This window comes from Oncorhynchus clarkii, chromosome 2 (assembly GCF_045791955.1).
Source record: "Oncorhynchus clarkii lewisi isolate Uvic-CL-2024 chromosome 2, UVic_Ocla_1.0, whole genome shotgun sequence".
NCBI lineage: Eukaryota > Metazoa > Chordata > Actinopteri > Salmoniformes > Salmonidae > Oncorhynchus > Oncorhynchus clarkii.
Window position 1 is genome coordinate 90,410,357 of NC_092148.1, and position 17,814 is coordinate 90,428,170.

Below are 17,814 nucleotides of genomic sequence, written 5' to 3' on the forward strand. Positions count from 1 at the left end.
TCCCTAACCCCCAGCCCTCCCTCTCCGGCTCCCCCCTCCCTAACTCCCAGCCCCCCCTCCCTAGCCCCCAGCCCTCCCTCTCTGGTTCCCCCCACCCTAACCCCCAGCCCTCACTCTCTGGTTCCCCCCTCCCTAACCCCCAGCCCTCCCTCTCTGGTTCCCCCCTCCCTAACCCCCAGCCCTCGTTCTCCGGCTCCCCCCTCCCTAACCCCCAGCCCTCCCTCTCCGGCTCCCCCCTCCCTAACCCCCAGCCCTCTCCGGCTCCCCCCTCCCTAACCCCCAGCCCTCCCTCTCCGGCTCCCCCTCCCTAACCCCCAGCCCTCTCCGGCTCCCCCCTCCCTAACCCCCAGCCCTCCCTCTCCGGCTCCCCCCTCCCTAACCCCCAGCCCTCCCTCTCTGGTTCCCCCCTCCCTAACCCCCAGCCCTCCCTTTCCGGTTCCCCCCTCCCTAACCCCCATCCCTCCCTCTCTCGTTCCCCCCTCCCTAACCCCCATCCCTCCCTCTCCGGCTCCCCCCTCCCTAACCCCAAGCCCTCCCTTTCCAGGTCCCCCCTCCCTAACCCCCAGCCCTCCCTCTCCAGGCTCCCCCCTCCCTAACCCCCAACCCTCCCTCTCCGGCTCCCCCCTCCCTAACCCCCAGCCCTCCCTCTCCGGCTCCCCCCTCCCTAACCCCCAGCCCTCCCTCTCTGTTTCCCCCCTCCCTAACCCCCAGCCCTCTCCGGCTCCCCCCTCCCTAACCCCCAGCCCTCCCTCTCTGGTTCCCCCCTCCATAACCCCCCTCCCTAACCCCCAGCCCTCTCCGGCTCCCCCCTCCCTAACCCCCAGCCCTCCCTCTCTGGTTCCTCCCTCCCTAACCCCCAACCCTCTCCGGCTCCCCCCTCCCTAACCCCCAGCCCTCCCTCTCTGGTTCCCCCCTCCCTAACCCCCAGCCCTCTCCGGCTCCCCCCTCCCTAACCCCCAGCCCTCCCTCTCTGGTTCCCCCCTCCCTAACCCCCAGCCCTCCCTCTCTGGTTCCTCCCTCCCTAACCCCCAGCCCTCCCTCTTTGGTTTTCCCCCTCCCTAACCCCCAGCCCTCCCTCTCTGGTTCCCCCCTCCCTAACCCCCAGCCCTCCCTCTCCGGCTCCCCCCTCCCTAACCCCCAGCCCTCCCTCTCTGGTTCCCCCCTCCCTAACCCCCAGCCCCCCTCCCTAACCCCCAGCCCTCCCTCTCTGGTTCCCCCCTCCCTAACCCCCAGCCCTCCCTCTCTGGTTCCCCCCTCCCTAACCCCCAGCCCCCCTCCCTAACCCCCAGCCCTCCCTCTCTGGTTCCCCCCTCCCTAACCCCCAGCCCTCCCTCTCTGGTTCCCCCCTCCCTAACCCCCAGCCCTCCCTCTCCGGGCTCCCCCCTCCCTAACCCCCAGCCCTCCCTCTCTGGTTCCCCCCTCCCTAACCCCCAGCCCCCCTCCCTAACCCCCAGCCCTCCCTCTCTGGTTCCCCCCTCCCTAACCCCCAGCCCTCCCTCTCTGGTTCCCCCCTCCCTAACCCCCATCCCTCCCTCTCTGGTTCCCCCCCCCCTAACCCCCCCCCCCCCCCCCAAAAAAAAAAAAAAATACGAATAAAAATAATAAGGAGCCATTTTCAGACCTTCATAGTTTAGTTAGTAGACTTGATGTTACGGTGGGTCAGGAAGAAAACAGAATGTAAACAGTCAAATAGACACCTGTAGCTGCAGCAGCACCTAGCTCTTAATCTATTGGCCGAATTCTTTATCAGAAACATGGTTTATATGTTCCCACAGGTTTGTTTATTTTATTTCACCTTTATTTAACCAGGTAGGCCAGTTGAGAACAAGTTCTCATTTACAACTGCGACCTGGCCAAGATAAAGCAAAGCAGTGCGACACAAACAACACCGAGTTACACATGGAATAAACAAACATACAGTCAATAACACAGTAGAAAAATAAGTCTATATACGATGTGAGCAAATGAGGTGAGATAAGGGAGGTAAAGGCAAAAAAAGGCCATGGTGGCGAAGTAAATACAATATAGCAAGTAAAACACTGGAATGGTAGATTTGCAGTGGAACTCTCTGGTTCCCCCCTCCCTAACCCCCAGCCCTCCCTTTTCTGTTCCCCCCTCCCTAACCCCCAGCCCTCCCTCTCTGGTTCCCCACTCCCTAACCCCCAGCCCTCGCTCTCCGGCTCCCCCCTCCCTAACCCCCAGCCCTCCCTCTCCGGCTCCCCCCTTCCTAACCCCCAGCCCTCTCCAGCTCCCCCCTCCCTAACCCCCAGCCCTCCCTCTCCGGCTCCCCCCTCCCTAACCCCCAGCCCTCCCTCTCTGGTTCCCCCCTCCCTAACCCCCAGCACTCCCTTTCCGGTTCCCCCCTCCCTAACCCCCATCCCTCCCTCTCTGGTTCCCCCCTCCCTAACCCCCATCCCTCCCTCTCTGGTTCCCCCCTCCCTAACCCCAATCCCTCCCTTTCCGGTTCCCCCCTCCCTACCCCCCAGCCCTCCATCTCTGGTTCCCCCTCCCTAACCCCCAGCCCTCCCTCTCCGGCTCCCCCCTCCCTAACCCCCAGCCCTCCCTCTCTGGTTCCCCCCTTCCTAACCCCCAGCCCTCCCTTTCCGGTTCCCCCCTCCCTAACCCCCATCCCTCCCTCTCTGCTTCCCCCCTCCCTAACCCCCAGCCCTCCCTCTCCGGCTCCCCCCTCCCTAACTCCCAGCCCCCCCTCCCTAGCCCCCAGCCCTCCCTCTCTCGTTCCCCCCACCCTAACCCCCAGCCCTCACTCTCTGGTTCCCCCCTCCCTAACCCCCAGCCCTCCCTCTCTGGTTCCCCCCTCCCTAACCCCCAGCCCTCGCTCTCCGGCTCCCCCCTCCCTAACCCCCAGCCCTCCCTCTCCGGCTCCCCCCTCCCTAACCCCCAGCCCTCTCCGGCTCCCCCCTCCCTAACCCCCAGCCCTCCCTCTCCGGCTCCCCCTCCCTAACCCCCAGCCCTCTCCGGCTCCCCCCTCCCTAACCCCCAGCCCTCCCTCTCCGGCTCCCCCCTCCCTAACCCCCAGCCCTCCCTCTCTGGTTCCCCCCTCCCTAACCCCCAGCCCTCCCTTTCCGGTTCCCCCCTCCCTAACCCCCATCCCTCCCTCTCTCGTTCCCCCCTCCCTAACCCCCATCCCTCCCTCTCCGGCTCCCCCCTCCCTAACCCCAAGCCCTCCCTTTCCAGGTCCCCCCTCCCTAACCCCCAGCCCTCCCTCTCCAGGCTCCCCCCTCCCTAACCCCCAACCCTCCCTCTCCGGCTCCCCCCTCCCTAACCCCCAGCCCTCCCTCTCCGGCTCCCCCCTCCCTAACCCCCAGCCCTCCCTCTCTGTTTCCCCCCTCCCTAACCCCCAGCCCTCTCCGGCTCCCCCCTCCCTAACCCCCAGCCCTCCCTCTCTGGTTCCCCCCTCCATAACCCCCCTCCCTAACCCCCAGCCCTCTCCGGCTCCCCCCTCCCTAACCCCCAGCCCTCCCTCTCTGGTTCCTCCCTCCCTAACCCCCAACCCTCTCCGGCTCCCCCCTCCCTAACCCCCAGCCCTCCCTCTCTGGTTCCCCCCTCCCTAACCCCCAGCCCTCTCCGGCTCCCCCCTCCCTAACCCCCAGCCCTCCCTCTCTGGTTCCCCCCTCCCTAACCCCCAGCCCTCCCTCTCTGGTTCCTCCCTCCCTAACCCCCAGCCCTCCCTCTTTGGTTTTCCCCCTCCCTAACCCCCAGCCCTCCCTCTCTGGTTCCCCCCTCCCTAACCCCCAGCCCCCCTCCCTAACCCCCAGCCCTCCCTCTCTGGTTCCCCCCTCCCTAACCCCCAGCCCTCCCTCTCTGGTTCCCCCCTCCCTAACCCCCAGCCCCCCTCCCTAACCCCCAGCCCTCCCTCTCTGGTTCCCCCCTCCCTAACCCCCAGCCCTCCCTCTCTGGTTCCCCCCTCCCTAACCCCCAGCCCTCCCTCTCCGGGCTCCCCCCTCCCTAACCCCCAGCCCTCCATCTCTGGTTCCCCCCTCCCTAACCCCCAGCCCCCCTCCCTAACCCCCAGCCCTCCCTCTCTGGTTCCCCCCTCCCTAACCCCCAGCCCTCCCTCTCTGGTTCCCCCCTCCCTAACCCCCATCCCTCCCTCTCTGGTTCCCCCCTCCCTAACCCCCCCCAAAAAAAAAAAAAAAAAAATACGAATAAAAATAATAAGGAGCCATTTTCAGACCTTCATAGTTTAGTTAGTAGACTTGATGTTACGGTGGGTCAGGAAGAAAACAGAATGTAAACAGTCAAATAGACACCTGTAGCTGCAGCAGCACCTAGCTCTTAATCTATTGGCCGAATTCTTTATCAGAAACATGGTTTATATGTTCCCACAGGTTTGTTTATTTTATTTCACCTTTATTTAACCAGGTAGGCCAGTTGAGAACAAGTTCTCATTTACAACTGCGACCTGGCCAAGATAAAGCAAAGCAGTGCGACACAAACAACACCGAGTTACACATGGAATAAACAAACATACAGTCAATAACACAGTAGAAAAATAAGTCTATATACGATGTGAGCAAATGAGGTGAGATAAGGGAGGTAAAGGCAAAAAAAGGCCATGGTGGCGAAGTAAATACAATATAGCAAGTAAAACACTGGAATGGTAGATTTGCAGTGGAAGAATGTGCAAAGTAGAGATATAAATAATGGGGTGCAAAGGAGCAAAATAAATACAGTAAGGGAAGAGGTAGTTGTTTGGGCTAAATTACAGATGGGTTATGTACATAACACAATAGAAAAGTCTATATACAGTGTGTTGAAATGTAGTAAGATTAGGGAGGTAAGGCAATAAATAGGCCATAGAGACAAAATAATTACAATTTAGAAATTAAACACTGGAGTGATAGATGTGCAGAAGATGAATGTGCAAGTAGAGATAGTGGGGTGCAAAGGAGAAAGATAAATAAATAAATACAGTATGGGGATGAGGTAGTTGGGTGGGCTATTTACAGATGGGCTGTGTACAGATGCAGTGATCGGTTAGCTGCTCTGACAGCTGATGCTTACAGTTAGTGAGGGAGATATAAGACTCCAGCTTCAGGTGAATTGTGGATGGCCAGGTTATACCATCTGCTGAAGTGAAATAGACCTGCTTGTTCTTTCTTGTCATACAATGAATGTCCCACACCTTAACATGGTGTTTACTATTTACAATCGGTAGAAAACAAGTCCATTAATTGATAGTCGGCAAAAGAAAGCCACGATAAGGCTACGCATATCAACGCCTGCCACTGGACCCGGAAACTTAAAAATGTTCTTTGTGAAACGTTTTTCCTGACTGTCTCTTTCCCGCTGAGACAGATCAGATATGTGGATTATGTCTCTGGGTTGACAGGAGCTGAAATATAAAATCCTGATTAAGAACAAAAAGCTCAGTCCTCAAAGTGAGTCAGAGACAGAGGACAGGAGGGAGAGAGACTCAGAGGACAGGAGAGAGAGAGACTCAGAGGACAGGAGGGAGAGAGACTCAGAGGACAGGAGAGAGAGAGACTCAGAGGACAGGAGGGAGAGAGACTCAGAGGACAGGAGAGAGAGAGACTCAGAGGGGGAAGACAGTGAGGAAGAGGATGACGATGATGATGAGGAAGAGGAGCCTAATCTCAAAACAAAGCACCATTCCAAATTGAAACGGAAGAAAGTAAGTCAGGGTTCTTAATGAGGTATGATATCAGGTATTATACACTGGTATATTAGATTAGAGGACACGGATAAACTGTACCTGTACATCTCCCTATAAACACTAGCACTAAAGCAGGGTCAGTGAGGTTGTCCTGTCCCTAACCTTAATCCTAACCCTAGAGTTTAATTTCCACTCGCCAGCTCAACCCTAACCCTAGTCACAACCTTAATGTGTTTATTGTTCTCTCTCTCGCAATTTGTCTCTCTCTCTCTCGCAATCTCTCTCTCTCTCTCTCTCTCTCTCTCTCAAAGAGAAAGAAGGCAGCAGTAGTTGCTGAGTCTCTATCTAACCTGGTGGTCTACACCAAGTCAGTGAAGTTCCACAGCTTTAGCCATGCCAGAGAACACCAGCAGTACTATGAGAATACCTCTCTGGGGGAGAAGAAGGCACACAAGCTGGTCAAGACCTCAGGTTTTGTACCTTGGAAGACTTACCAAATTAGTGTTTCAAACTGCACATGGGGGGGGGGGGGGGACCACATTTGCAAGTATCTAGCAATGTATCAAGTGTTGAACACAGGCAGCAGTAAAGACAGGAGTTTGAGTGTCTCATATTCATACTGTGAAAAGGGAAAAAAAGACGGTTGAGAATTGGAATGAAACGAGTCTATTGAGATTTGAATGAAAAGAGACTGTTGAGATTCGAATTCAAAGCACAATCAGTAAACAGGTCATTGTGCTACGGAGATAGAGTGGAGGGGAATGACGCAGTGACAGATGAGTTGTGATGGATTTCACTCAACAGCCATTATCAGCCTCTTGCTATAATGGCTCCTTGAAGTGGCTTTTTTTTTAAGCACAAAGTCTATGTATAATGCTGCAAGGACACCCTGTCCCTGAACGAGTAATACCAATTTAATCAGGATAAGCATTTGTACGATGGACTGCTATATGAACTAAAATGTTACTTCTAGTAACTTCTAGTCATGTGATGCTAATGAAGTTACCATGTACTTTCCTAGTCTCCTCATGTCATTTTAGTTCATATAGCAGTCCATCGTATCCAGAGAAATGTACAAAAAAACACATGTTCTCATCTCTCAGCTCCAGATTTCATCCAGCACAACATGGTGTTCATCACCAGGATCTACCCAGCAGCCTCTAGAACCCTGTCCTCCAACTACAACCCTCAGGGGTTCTGGAATGTGGGCTCACAGATGGGTAGGTGGACAGAAAAAGTTTTGAATGAGCTCCACGTTCACACCAAAACTTCCTGGAATGTAAATTATAACGTAATGGTCTTTGGACCCCCTTGGTGCGATCATTCTTTCTTGCTGTGTTTAAATGTGAAAGCTTGAGTCAATACGATCTTCAATTCATTCATTATGAAAAATAAACTTGACGTTACATTTGAAAATAGTCACAAAAAAAAAAAACTTTGCAAAAATAAAATGTATTTATGGCACAGACATTCACTTTGTATTCCTTTCATGACGACTTTGTTTCTTCGGTAAGACTGAGATTGATGACAACATCATTTTAATTGCTTGAAGGCAGAAGGAGATGAATCACCTTTGTCATTCTATTTGACATGAAAACAAAACAACTTTTCAATAAACACATCAAGCTATATTCAAAGACCCCTGGCTGTGCTTGGTAATGTTGAACTGTAAGGAAATACATTGAATGTTTAGATTTGTGTCTTGCAGTCCAATCCCGGTCTAATCTAGGATGACGGAGGGCCGGAGAATGTAATCTGTCTGGTCTTGTCTGTGCCCGTGTGGCAATGCTGACATTGTGTCATCTGGACTCTTCTTTACAGTGGCTCTGAACTTCCAGTCGTTGGGCCTGCCCATGGACCTGAACAACGGCCGTTTCCAGGACAACGGTGGCTGTGGTTACGTCCTCAAACCCCTCTTCCTCAGAACCAATCGGTGGGGCTTTAATCCAAACAGTTACCGTCACAACCTGAAGCCAGCACACCTACTGCTGAAGGTACTAGAACTGTGTGATGCAAGGATGTGTGTGTGTGAGTTGGGAAGGGAGGAATGTGGGGGGAGGGGAGGAATGTGGGGGGAGGGGAGGGATGTGGGGGGATGTGGGGGGAGGGGAGGGAGTGTTGTGTGGGAGGGGGTGTCCATCCTATCTGGAACATTTATATCTACCTTTACCTCTAACTTCCTGCTTCTCAACCTCTAATTTACAGCTTCTCTACCTCTAACTTACTGCTTCTCTAACTCTAACTTACTGCGTCTCTACCTCTAACTTACTGCGTCTCTACCTCTAACTTACTGTGTCTCTACCTCTAACTTACTGCGTCTCTACCTCTAACTTACTGCGTCTCTACCTCTAACTTACTGCGTCTTTACCTCTAACTTACTGCTTCTCTACTTACTGCGTCTCTACCTCTAACTTACTGCGTCTCTACCTCTAACCTACTGCGTCTCTACCTCTAACTTACTGCGTCTCTACCGCTAACTTACTGCTTCACTACCTCTAACCTACTGCGTCTCTACCTCTAACTTACTGCGTCTCTACCTCTAACTTACTGCGTCTCTACCTCTAACTTACTGCGTCTCTACCTCTAACTTACTGCGTCTCTACCTCTAACTTACTGCGTCTCTACCTCTAACTTACTGCGTCTCTACCTCTAACTTACTGCGTCTCTACCTCTAACCTACTGCGTCTCTACCTCTAACTTACTGCGTCTCTACCTCTAACTTACTGCGTCTCTACCGCTAACTTACTGCTTCACTACCTCTAACCTACTGCGTCTCTACCTCTAACTTACTGCGTCTCTACCTCTAACTTACTGCGTCTCTACCTCTAACTTACTGCGTCTCTACCTCTAACTTACTGCCTCTCTACCTCTAACTTACTGCCTCTCTACCTCTAACCTACTGCGTCTTTACCTCTAACCTACTGCGTCTCTACCTCAAACCTACAGCGTCTCTACCTCTAGAACTTTTTGGGGTTACGTTACCACATCCACTTCCACAGCAACATAGATAGACTAAAAAACACATTATCTCTGGGAAGTCAAAGACCAGTTTCAGTTTGTGGCCTCCCGGTCTACATTAGCAGACTCAAGGAGAAGACTCTACAGACTCCAATTAAACGCTGTCCTTTGTTTGTACTGTATACGTAAACGAGCTGCTCCAGTGCATGAGAAAGAGAGATGCTTGTGGGTTTTATTTACAAGACACGGTACCATTCCAAATACACTCAAAGGCCAAGCGCAGTGGAATGCATTACAAATACAAATCAAATCAAAGTTTATTTGTCACGTGCGCCAAATACAACAGGTGTAGTAGACCTTACAGTGAAATGCTGAATACAACAGGTGTAGTAGACCTTACAGTGAAATGCTGAATACAACAGGTGTAGTAGACCTTACAGTGAAATGCTGAATACAACAGGTGTAGTAGACCTTACAGTGTAATGCTGAATACAACAGGTGTAGTAGACCTTACAGTGAAATGCTGAATACAACAGGTGTAGGTAAACCTTACAGTGAAATGCTGAATACACCATGTGTAGGTAAACCTTACAGTGAAATGCTGAATACAACAGGTGTAGGTAAACCTTACAGTGAAATGCTGAATACAACAGGTGTACAACAGGTGTAGGTAGACCTAGTCACTACAAAGTGATAATTATAACAATTGAAATGTTAATTTGCACATGAACGCTTACTCATTCGGGAACAATTGCAATCAATATATATATTTACGCTCAGTGTGTCGTCTTGATCGCTGGTGAAAAGTTAATTTATTTTGTATAATTGTCCGTCTCTATCCCTCTCTCTCTCTCTGTTGTGGTTATAGTGGGTAGTTCAGAGTGACATTCATTCGTTTCGTTATAGAGTGGATGTTTCGGCGGTTGTCTTTTTTCGCGTTCAATGATACCGAATTCCTAGCTGCAGACTAGTAATTAATATCAAAGACTTGTTCTTATTCTGTCGGTATCGATAGTCTAAGAGTTTAACCACGTGGTATGGTTAAAAGATTCAGCAATGATCTACAACCTTTGTCCTCCTAATGGAGAAAAACATGGTCTGCAACCTTTAGCCATCTCGTAATTGAGGTAAGCTCGGTCTGCTGATCGAAAACCCGAGTGGGGGTTTTATTCGGAAGGGCCGAAAAAGGGCTGTCCCAGGAGGCCTGACCCTAACTGGGCTCAGGGGCGGTCCTCTGATTTAGTTCAAATCAAAAGGGAATTGTATTTTTCTTCATTAAACAGTCCACAATCATATTACACAATTATACAAACAGTATCATCCTCACTCATTCATCTTATACAACAATTAGATGTAAACCTCATATCTGAGGCTATTATTCAAACAGCGTTATGGTAATGTGGACACACCGTCTCCCATGAGCTTCCCCAAGTTGTGACAAACGGACCAGTTCGTAGCTGGATTCTTCACCGATCTTTTATACTTTCTCCAGAACATGAAATTTGTTTGTACCTCAAGTTCTGTGAGGTGGAAGGATTTCCTTTGTCCTCTATGAAAATGTACTCTCTCTATACTGTGTGTCCATGAGGAGATCCTCAGGAATTTACGACGTCTCTCTGACCACAGCAGCCTAGTTGAAGGAGGAAAGGGGGAGGCAGGGAGAGGGGGATGGGGCTTGCAGAACAGCTGATGCTCTCATGCATGCCTCAGTGTTGCTTGCCTCGAAGCGAGCATAGAAGTAATTTAGCTCGTCTGGTAGGGTCGTGTCACTGGGCAGCTCGCAGCTGTGCTTCCCTTTGTAGTCTGTAATAGTTTGCAAGCCCTGCCACATAAGATGAGCATCAGAGCTTCAGATGCTTTGCCTGATGCTTTGCCTGTTTGATGGTTGGTCGCAGGGCATAGCAGGATTTCTTATAAGCTACCTTGAAAGCGGCAGCTCTACCCTTTAGCTCAGTGAGGATGTTGCCTGTAATCCATGGCTTCTGGTTGGGGTATGTACGTACAGTCACTGTGGGGACGACGTCCTCAATGCACTTATTGATTGGCTGTCAGCCAATCAGCATTCGGGGCTCAAACCACCCAGTTTATAACAGACAATATACCACGGGTATGACGTAGAATGACCTGTTTACTGTTGTAATTACGTTGGTAACCAGTTTATAATAGCAATAAGGCACCTCTGGGGGTTTGTGGTTTAAGGCAAATTAACCACAGCTAAGGGCTGTAAATCCAGGCACTCTGCATTGCGTTGTGAGTAAGAACAGCCCTTTAACCGTGGTATATTAGCCATATGCCATACCCCCTCGGGCCTTATTGCTTCAGTAGACTAAACTAGACTCCCCCTGCGCATGAAAAATACATGTATTCTCTTATCAGAGAAAAAAACAAAAAAAACCTTTATGTATCAACATCCTGTGCTTCAGGTCTGGTACTCCACTCCAGGGAAAGCCTCCTAGAAAGCCCTGCAGAGCTTTCAAGTCCAGTGGAATCAGATTTATAAATAGAATAATGTTCACTTATAAATAGGTATGCTGCTGTATTGAATAATTCAACTAGAAGAGGTAAGAAAATAACGCTGCTTCCTTTTCAACTCTATGGACCTATTTGGCATACTGTTTTACCAATCTATTTGGTATACTGTTTTACCAATCTATTTGGTATACTGTTTTACCAATCTATTTGGTATACTGTTTTACCAATCTATTTGGTATACTGTTTTACCAATCTATTTGGTATACTGTTTTACCAATCTATTTGGTATACTGTTTTACCAATCTATTTGGTATACTGTTTTACCAATCTATTTGGTATACTGTTTTACCAATCTATTTGGTATACTGTTTTACCAATCTATTTGGCATACTGTTTTTCCAATCTATTTCCTAACAATCGGTTTCCTTGAGCAGAAGAATGGACTTCACTGACCCAATCTGAGTGAGATTTGGGATTGTGTGTAACTACCATAACCCCCCAGAAACCCCATAGTCATGTATAGTTCCCCCTTACCCTAAATCAATGAGTCACGGATCAGTCCATCACACAGTGATTTAACTGATGTTCAGTCCGACACATGTAACACTAGCCTGGTAATCACCGGGCTGATGATCAAACCTCACAATACCTATAGCACCACTATGAGGCAGTTGGGGGGGGGGGGGGGGGGGTCATTGACTTCCTGTTTCCTGAGTGAGGCGGATCCACCGGTGCCAGGCAGGCATTTCCAGATAACTTGCATGCAGGTTTGTCTTTGATCAGGGTTGGGCATAGGGACGAGAGAAGAGGAGAGAGTGGACTACAGATAAGCCTGCCAGACTGGTGTAATTACACTTCTACTTCCCTCCTCCCTTCCTCCCTCCTTCCCTCGCTCACTCGGTTCTCTCCCCCATGCCCACTCGTAGTGCTGATGAATCCCTGGCACCAGGCCCCGAGGCAGGCATAAGAACACACGCCCCATCGCATTGGAACATTTACATCCTCATTGAAAAGCAATGAGAAAAAAATTGAATTTGGAATTCAGTAAGGAAACTGAAATTCCAATGTCTGTCTACCACCTGTCTGTCTGTCTACCACCTGTCTGTCTGTCTGTCTGTCTGTCTGTCTGTCTGTCTGTCTGTCTGTCTACCACCTGTCTGTCTGTCTGTCTGTCTGTCTGTCTGTCTGTCTGTCTGTCTGTCTGTCTGTCTGTCTACCACCTGTCTGTCTACCACCTGTCTGTCTGTCTTTTTACCACCTGTCTGTCTGTCTGTCTGTCTGTCTACCACCTGTCTGTCTGTCTGTCTACCACCTGTCTGTCTGTCTGTCTACCACCTGTCTGTCTGTCTTTTTACCACCTGTCTGTCTGTCTACCACCTGTCTGTCTGTCTGTCTGTCTGTCTACCACCTGTCTGTCTGTCTACCACTTGTCTGTCTGTCTGTCTGTCTGTCTGTCTGTCTGTCTGTCTGTCTGTCTGTCTGTCTACCACCTGTCTGTCTGTCTGTCTACCACCTGTCTGTCTGTTTACCACCTGTCTGTCTGTCTACAACCTGTCTGTCTGTCTACCACCTGTCTGTCTGTCTACCACCTGTCTGTCTGTCTGTCTGTGTCTACCACCTGTCTGTCTGTCTACCACCTGTCTGTCTACCACATGTCTGTCTGTCTGTCTCTGTCTACCACCTGTCTGTCTGTCTACCACCTGTCTGTCTGTCTGTCTGTCTACCACCTGCCTGTCTCTGTCTACCACCTGTCTGTCTGTCTGTCTGTGTCTACCACCTGTCTGTCTGTCTACCACCTGTCTGTCTGTCTGTCTACCACCTGTCTGTCTGTCTGTCTGTCTCTGTCTACCACCTGTCTGTCTACCACATGTCTGTCTGTCTACCACCTGTCTGTCTGTGTCTCTGTCTACCACCTGTCTGTCTGTCTGTCTCTGTCTACCACCTGTCTGTCTGTCTGTCTCTGTCTACCACCTGTCTGTCTGTCTACCACCTGTATGTCTGTCTGTCTGTCTGTCTCTTTCTACCACCTGTCTGTCTCTGTCTGTCTACCACCTGTCTGTCTGTCTACCACATGTCTGTCTGTCTACCACATGTCTGTCTGTCTGTCTACCACCTGTCTGTCTGTCTGTCTGTCTACCACCTGTCTGTCTGTCTGTCTGTATGTATGTCTGTCTGTCTTACGCCATGGCATGCTGGGTTCAACCATCTCTGGGGTCACAGAGACAGAATTAATGTAAGGTGTTCAGAGGGAAAAACACTAACAGCTCCTGTCTCTGTCCCTGTCCCTTGTGTGAAGGTTATCAGTGGCTCCAACCTGCCTGTTCCGCGGAGCGGCAAGGCCCTGGACCCCTTCGTACGCGTGGAGATCCACAGTGTCCACTCAGACTCCTGCAGGAGACACACAGACACTGTCAGACACAACTGTGAGTCCTCCAAGCGACTGTCCCACTGATTCAATAGTGGGGCAGTCGCCCTTTTTAAAGGCAATGTTTCCTTGTTCGTAGAAACCGCATTCACGGTAAACATTGCATAAGTCAGATCAATCGGAAATTACCTTTAAAATGTCAATTGCGCTGTGACGCGGATCTCCCGCGGTCCGGATTGAATCTACTTAATGGTAACCGAGCAACTGTGTGTTCTGAAGCATAGATAGAGACGGGTACATATGAGAGGCACCGCGACTCAGACGTGGTTAGATTGGAGTGTGCGTGAGTCCTGTAACAAAGGCATGAACAAACACGACGGTGAAGCAAACAAACAAATACTAGAGTATGTGAAGGAACCTATGACAGTCAATGACAGGAAATAGACAGTCAATGTCAGGAAATAGACAGTCAATGTCTGGGAAAGATAGTCAATGTCAGGAAAAGACAGCCAATGTCAGGAAAAGACAGTCAATGTCAGGTAATAGACAGTCAAAACCTGGAAATAGACAGTCAATGTCTGGAAATAGACAGTCAATGTCAGGAAAAGACAGTCAATGTCAGGAAAAAGACAGTCAATACCTGGAAATAGACAGTCAATGTCTGGAAATAGACAGTCAATGTCAGGAAAAGACAGCCAATGTCAGGAAATAGACAGTCAATACCTGGAAATAGACAGTCAATGTCTGGAAATAGACAGTCAATGTCTGGAAATAGACAGTCAATGTCTTGAAATAGACAGTCAATGTCTTGAAATAGACAGTCAATTATCTGAAAATAGACAGTCAATGTCTGAAAATAGACAGTCAATGTCTTGAAATAGACAGTCAATGTCTGAAAATAGACAGTCAATGTGTGGAAATAGACAGTCAATTTCTGAAAATAGACAGTCAATGTCTGGAAATAGACAGTCAATGTCTGGAAATAGACAGTCAATGTCTGGAAATAGACAGTCAATGTCTGGAAGAAAAAACGGGCTCATCCTACAAAGTCTCAGAGTGATACAGTGTACAGAGGAGCAGACTAGCTGTGATCTCAAAGTACTGTTTGAATCTACAGTCAGAACCCATACTCATAGAGACCAGTCTCCTGCCCTAGGAAACCACTTGATAAAACTTTAATTCTTCTCCCCGTGAATCCAATTCCCGGGCCGACAGCTCTTGGGCTTCCGAGGGCGAAATGTGCTGATGAGCTAGCCTCTTCAAAAGGCACAGTGTGAGTTCCAAAGTGCACTCTTTCCCCTATGTAGTCCACTGCTTTTGATCAGGATCCAGGTAGTGCACTTTAGGCTATAGGGTGTGATTTGGGATGCACACTGTCTGGTTTGCCTTTAGAGAAGTAGAGGGCTCATCCTTTAACTACAGTAGGCTACACTAGACCTCAGAAAGAACACAAGAGGACAGAGAGACACGAGCCCTCAGAAAGAACACAGAGGACAGAGAGACACTAGACCTCAGAAAGAACACAGAGGACAGAGAGACACTAGACCTCAGAAAGAACACAGAGGACAGAGAGACACTAGACCTCAGAAAGAACACAAGAGGACAGAGAGACACTAGACCTCAGAAAGAACACAAGAGGACAGAGAGACACTAGACCTCAGAAAGAACACAAGAGGACAGAGAGACACGAGCCCTCAGAAAGAACACAAGAGGACAGAGAGACACTAGACCTCAGAAAGAACACAAGAGGACAGAGAGACACGAGCCCTCAGAAAGAACACAGAGGACAGAGAGACACGAGCGCTCAGAAAGAACACAGAGGGCAGAGAGACACGATACTGTATATCAGACAGAGGACAGGGTCCACTAGAGAGGAGAGGACAGGGTCCACTAGAGAGGAGAGGACAGGGTCCACTAGAGAGGAGAGGACAGGCTGCACTCACTAGAGAGGAGAGGACAGGGTCCACTAGAGAGGAGAGGACAGGGTCCACTAGAGAGGAGAGGACAGGCTGCACTCACTAGAGAGGAGAGAGGACAGGCTGCACTCACTAGAGAGGAGAGAGGACAGGCTGCACTCACTAGAGAGGAGAGGACAGGCTGCACTCACTAGAGAGGAGAGGACAGGCTGCACTCACTAGAGAGGAGAGGGTCCACGAGAGAGGAGAGGCCAGGTTGCACTCACTAGAGAGGAGAGAGGACAGGCTGCACTCACTAGAGAGGAGAGAGGACAGGCTATACTCACTAGAGAGGAGAGGACAGGCTATACTCACTAGAGAGGAGAGAGGACAGGCTGCACTCACTAGAGAGGAGAGAGGACAGGCTGCACTCACTAGAGAGGAGAGAGGACAGGCTGCACTCACTAGAGAGGAGAGGACAGGCTGCACTCACTAGAGAGGAGAGAGGACAGGCTGCACTCACTAGAGAGGAGAGAGGACAGGCTGCACTCACTAGAGAGGAGAGGACAGGCTGCACTCACTAGAGAGGAGAGAGGACAGGCTGCACTCATTAGAGAGGAGAGAGGACAGGCTGCACTCACTAGAGAGGAGAGAGGACAGGCTGCACTCACTAGAGAGGAGAGAGGACAGGCTGCACTCACTAGAGAGGGGCAACTAGAGAGGAGAGAGGACAGGCTACACTCACTAGAGAGGAGAGAGGACAGGCTGCACTCACTAGAGAGGAGAGAGGACAGGCTGCTCTCACTAGAGAGGGGAAAGAAAAGAGAGCCAAGCGAGGACACTAGACATATACACTATAAATACAGTGCAGTAATGTCATTTGTGACTTAGATTTTTGCTACTGGAGACTATATAAAAAGTTGTATTTGCATATTCAAGAATATCACTTATACACATGTCAATGTGGACCATTTCATTAACAGCTTGTGAAGCATTTCCATAATTTTAAGGCTGGGTGTACAATAACATGTGTTTCTGTCTGTTTTAAAACAGGACATGTCTCATTCAATCTCCTCTGTCTGCTTTCATCTGCCCTCAGCGATAATGAACTCATGAACGAAGTGTTAAAGACGCAACTCAAGAGTCTAATTGTTTCTTGATAGCATCAGATATAGTAGCACCTTACTCGGTTCCCAGGGCCCTGCTTTGACCAGGGCCCAAATAGAGCTCTGGTCTAAAGTAGTGCACTATATAGTGAATAGGGTTCTATAGGGCCCTGGTCTAAAGTAGATCACTATATAGAAAATAGGGTTCTATAGGGCCCTGGTCTAAAGTAGTGCACTATAAAGGGAATATGGTTCTATAGGGCCCTGGTCTAAAGTAGATCACTATATATAGGGAATAGGGTGCCATATCGTACCCTAGATTGTTTTGATAGTCGTTATTCTATGGAGGCGTTTACATCCCCTGGTCACGTATCACCCTTCATTTGGACCTAGCCTGTTCTAAAGCCCAAGCACTTCCTAGATGTAAACGAATAGGGATTCAGCTTATCTAGAACACATCACCAAGACATGGACTGCTAGGTGGAGACAAGAGGGAGAGATAGAGAGTTCACCTATTCATAGGGGCTTTGAGTGGGTGGGGAGGTTTGAGGGTGGAAATAGTAACTGTTCTGGCTCCCTCCCACAGCTCTGAGCCCTCGTTGGGACTCGGCCATGAACTTCACCATCTCTGTCCCTGACCTCAGCCTCATCCGCTTCACTGTAAGAGACCAGACAGGACTCACCTCTGAGTTTATAGGACAGTACACCATCCCCTTCATCAGCATGAAGAAAGGTGAGAGGTGGAGGAAGAGGAGAGAGAGGGAGAGAGAGGAAGAGAGAGAGGGGGAAGATGAAGAGAGAGAGGGAGGGGGAGGAATACGGGAAGAGAGGGAGGAAGAGGGGAAGAGAAAGAGGGGGAGGATGAGGAGAGAGAGGGAGGAAGAGGGGAAGAGAGGAAGAGAGGGAGGGGGAGGATAAGGAGAGAGAGGGAGGAAGAGGGTTAGCGAGGGAGGGGGAGGAAGAGATGGATTGGGAGGAAGAGGGTTAGCGAGGGAGGGGGGGTTAGCGAGGGAGGGGGAGGGTTAGAGAGGGAAGGGGAAGAAGAGATGGATGGGGAGGAAGAGGGTTAGCGAGGGAGGGGGAGGGTTAGAGGGAGGAAGAGGGTTAGAGGGAGGAAGAGGGTTAGCGAGGGAGGGGGAGGAAGAGAGTTAGCGAGGGAAGAAGAGGGTTAGCGAGGGAGGAAGAGGGTTATCGAGGGAGGGGAAGGAAGAGATGGATGGGGAGGAAGAGGGTTAGCGAGGGAGAGGGGTAAAGAGAGAGAACACACAGTCATGAGTGATTGACATAATCAGGCCTGAACAGTGACATGGACTGTGTTCCAATCCACAAGGATGCTTCCTTTCGAGGCAGGTAGGCAGCATCCTTTGTATTGAGACATCG

At 50.2% G+C, this 17,814-nt stretch overlaps 1 protein-coding gene across 1 annotated transcript in view; it reads left to right on the forward strand.

Annotated features, from left to right (window-relative positions):
* LOC139383167 (1-phosphatidylinositol 4,5-bisphosphate phosphodiesterase zeta-1-like) overlaps positions 1–17,814 on the forward strand; it is a 44,180-nt gene that overhangs the window by 26,243 nt on the left and 123 nt on the right. Inside the window, exons 5-11 of the mRNA XM_071127550.1 lie at positions 5,354–5,402; positions 5,538–5,660; positions 5,969–6,109; positions 6,742–6,858; positions 7,460–7,632; positions 13,365–13,491; positions 17,021–17,167. Coding sequence (XP_070983651.1) covers positions 5,354–5,402; positions 5,538–5,660; positions 5,969–6,109; positions 6,742–6,858; positions 7,460–7,632; positions 13,365–13,491; positions 17,021–17,167 — 877 coding nt within the window. The remainder of the gene's footprint in view (positions 1–5,353; positions 5,403–5,537; positions 5,661–5,968; positions 6,110–6,741; positions 6,859–7,459; positions 7,633–13,364; positions 13,492–17,020; positions 17,168–17,814) is intronic.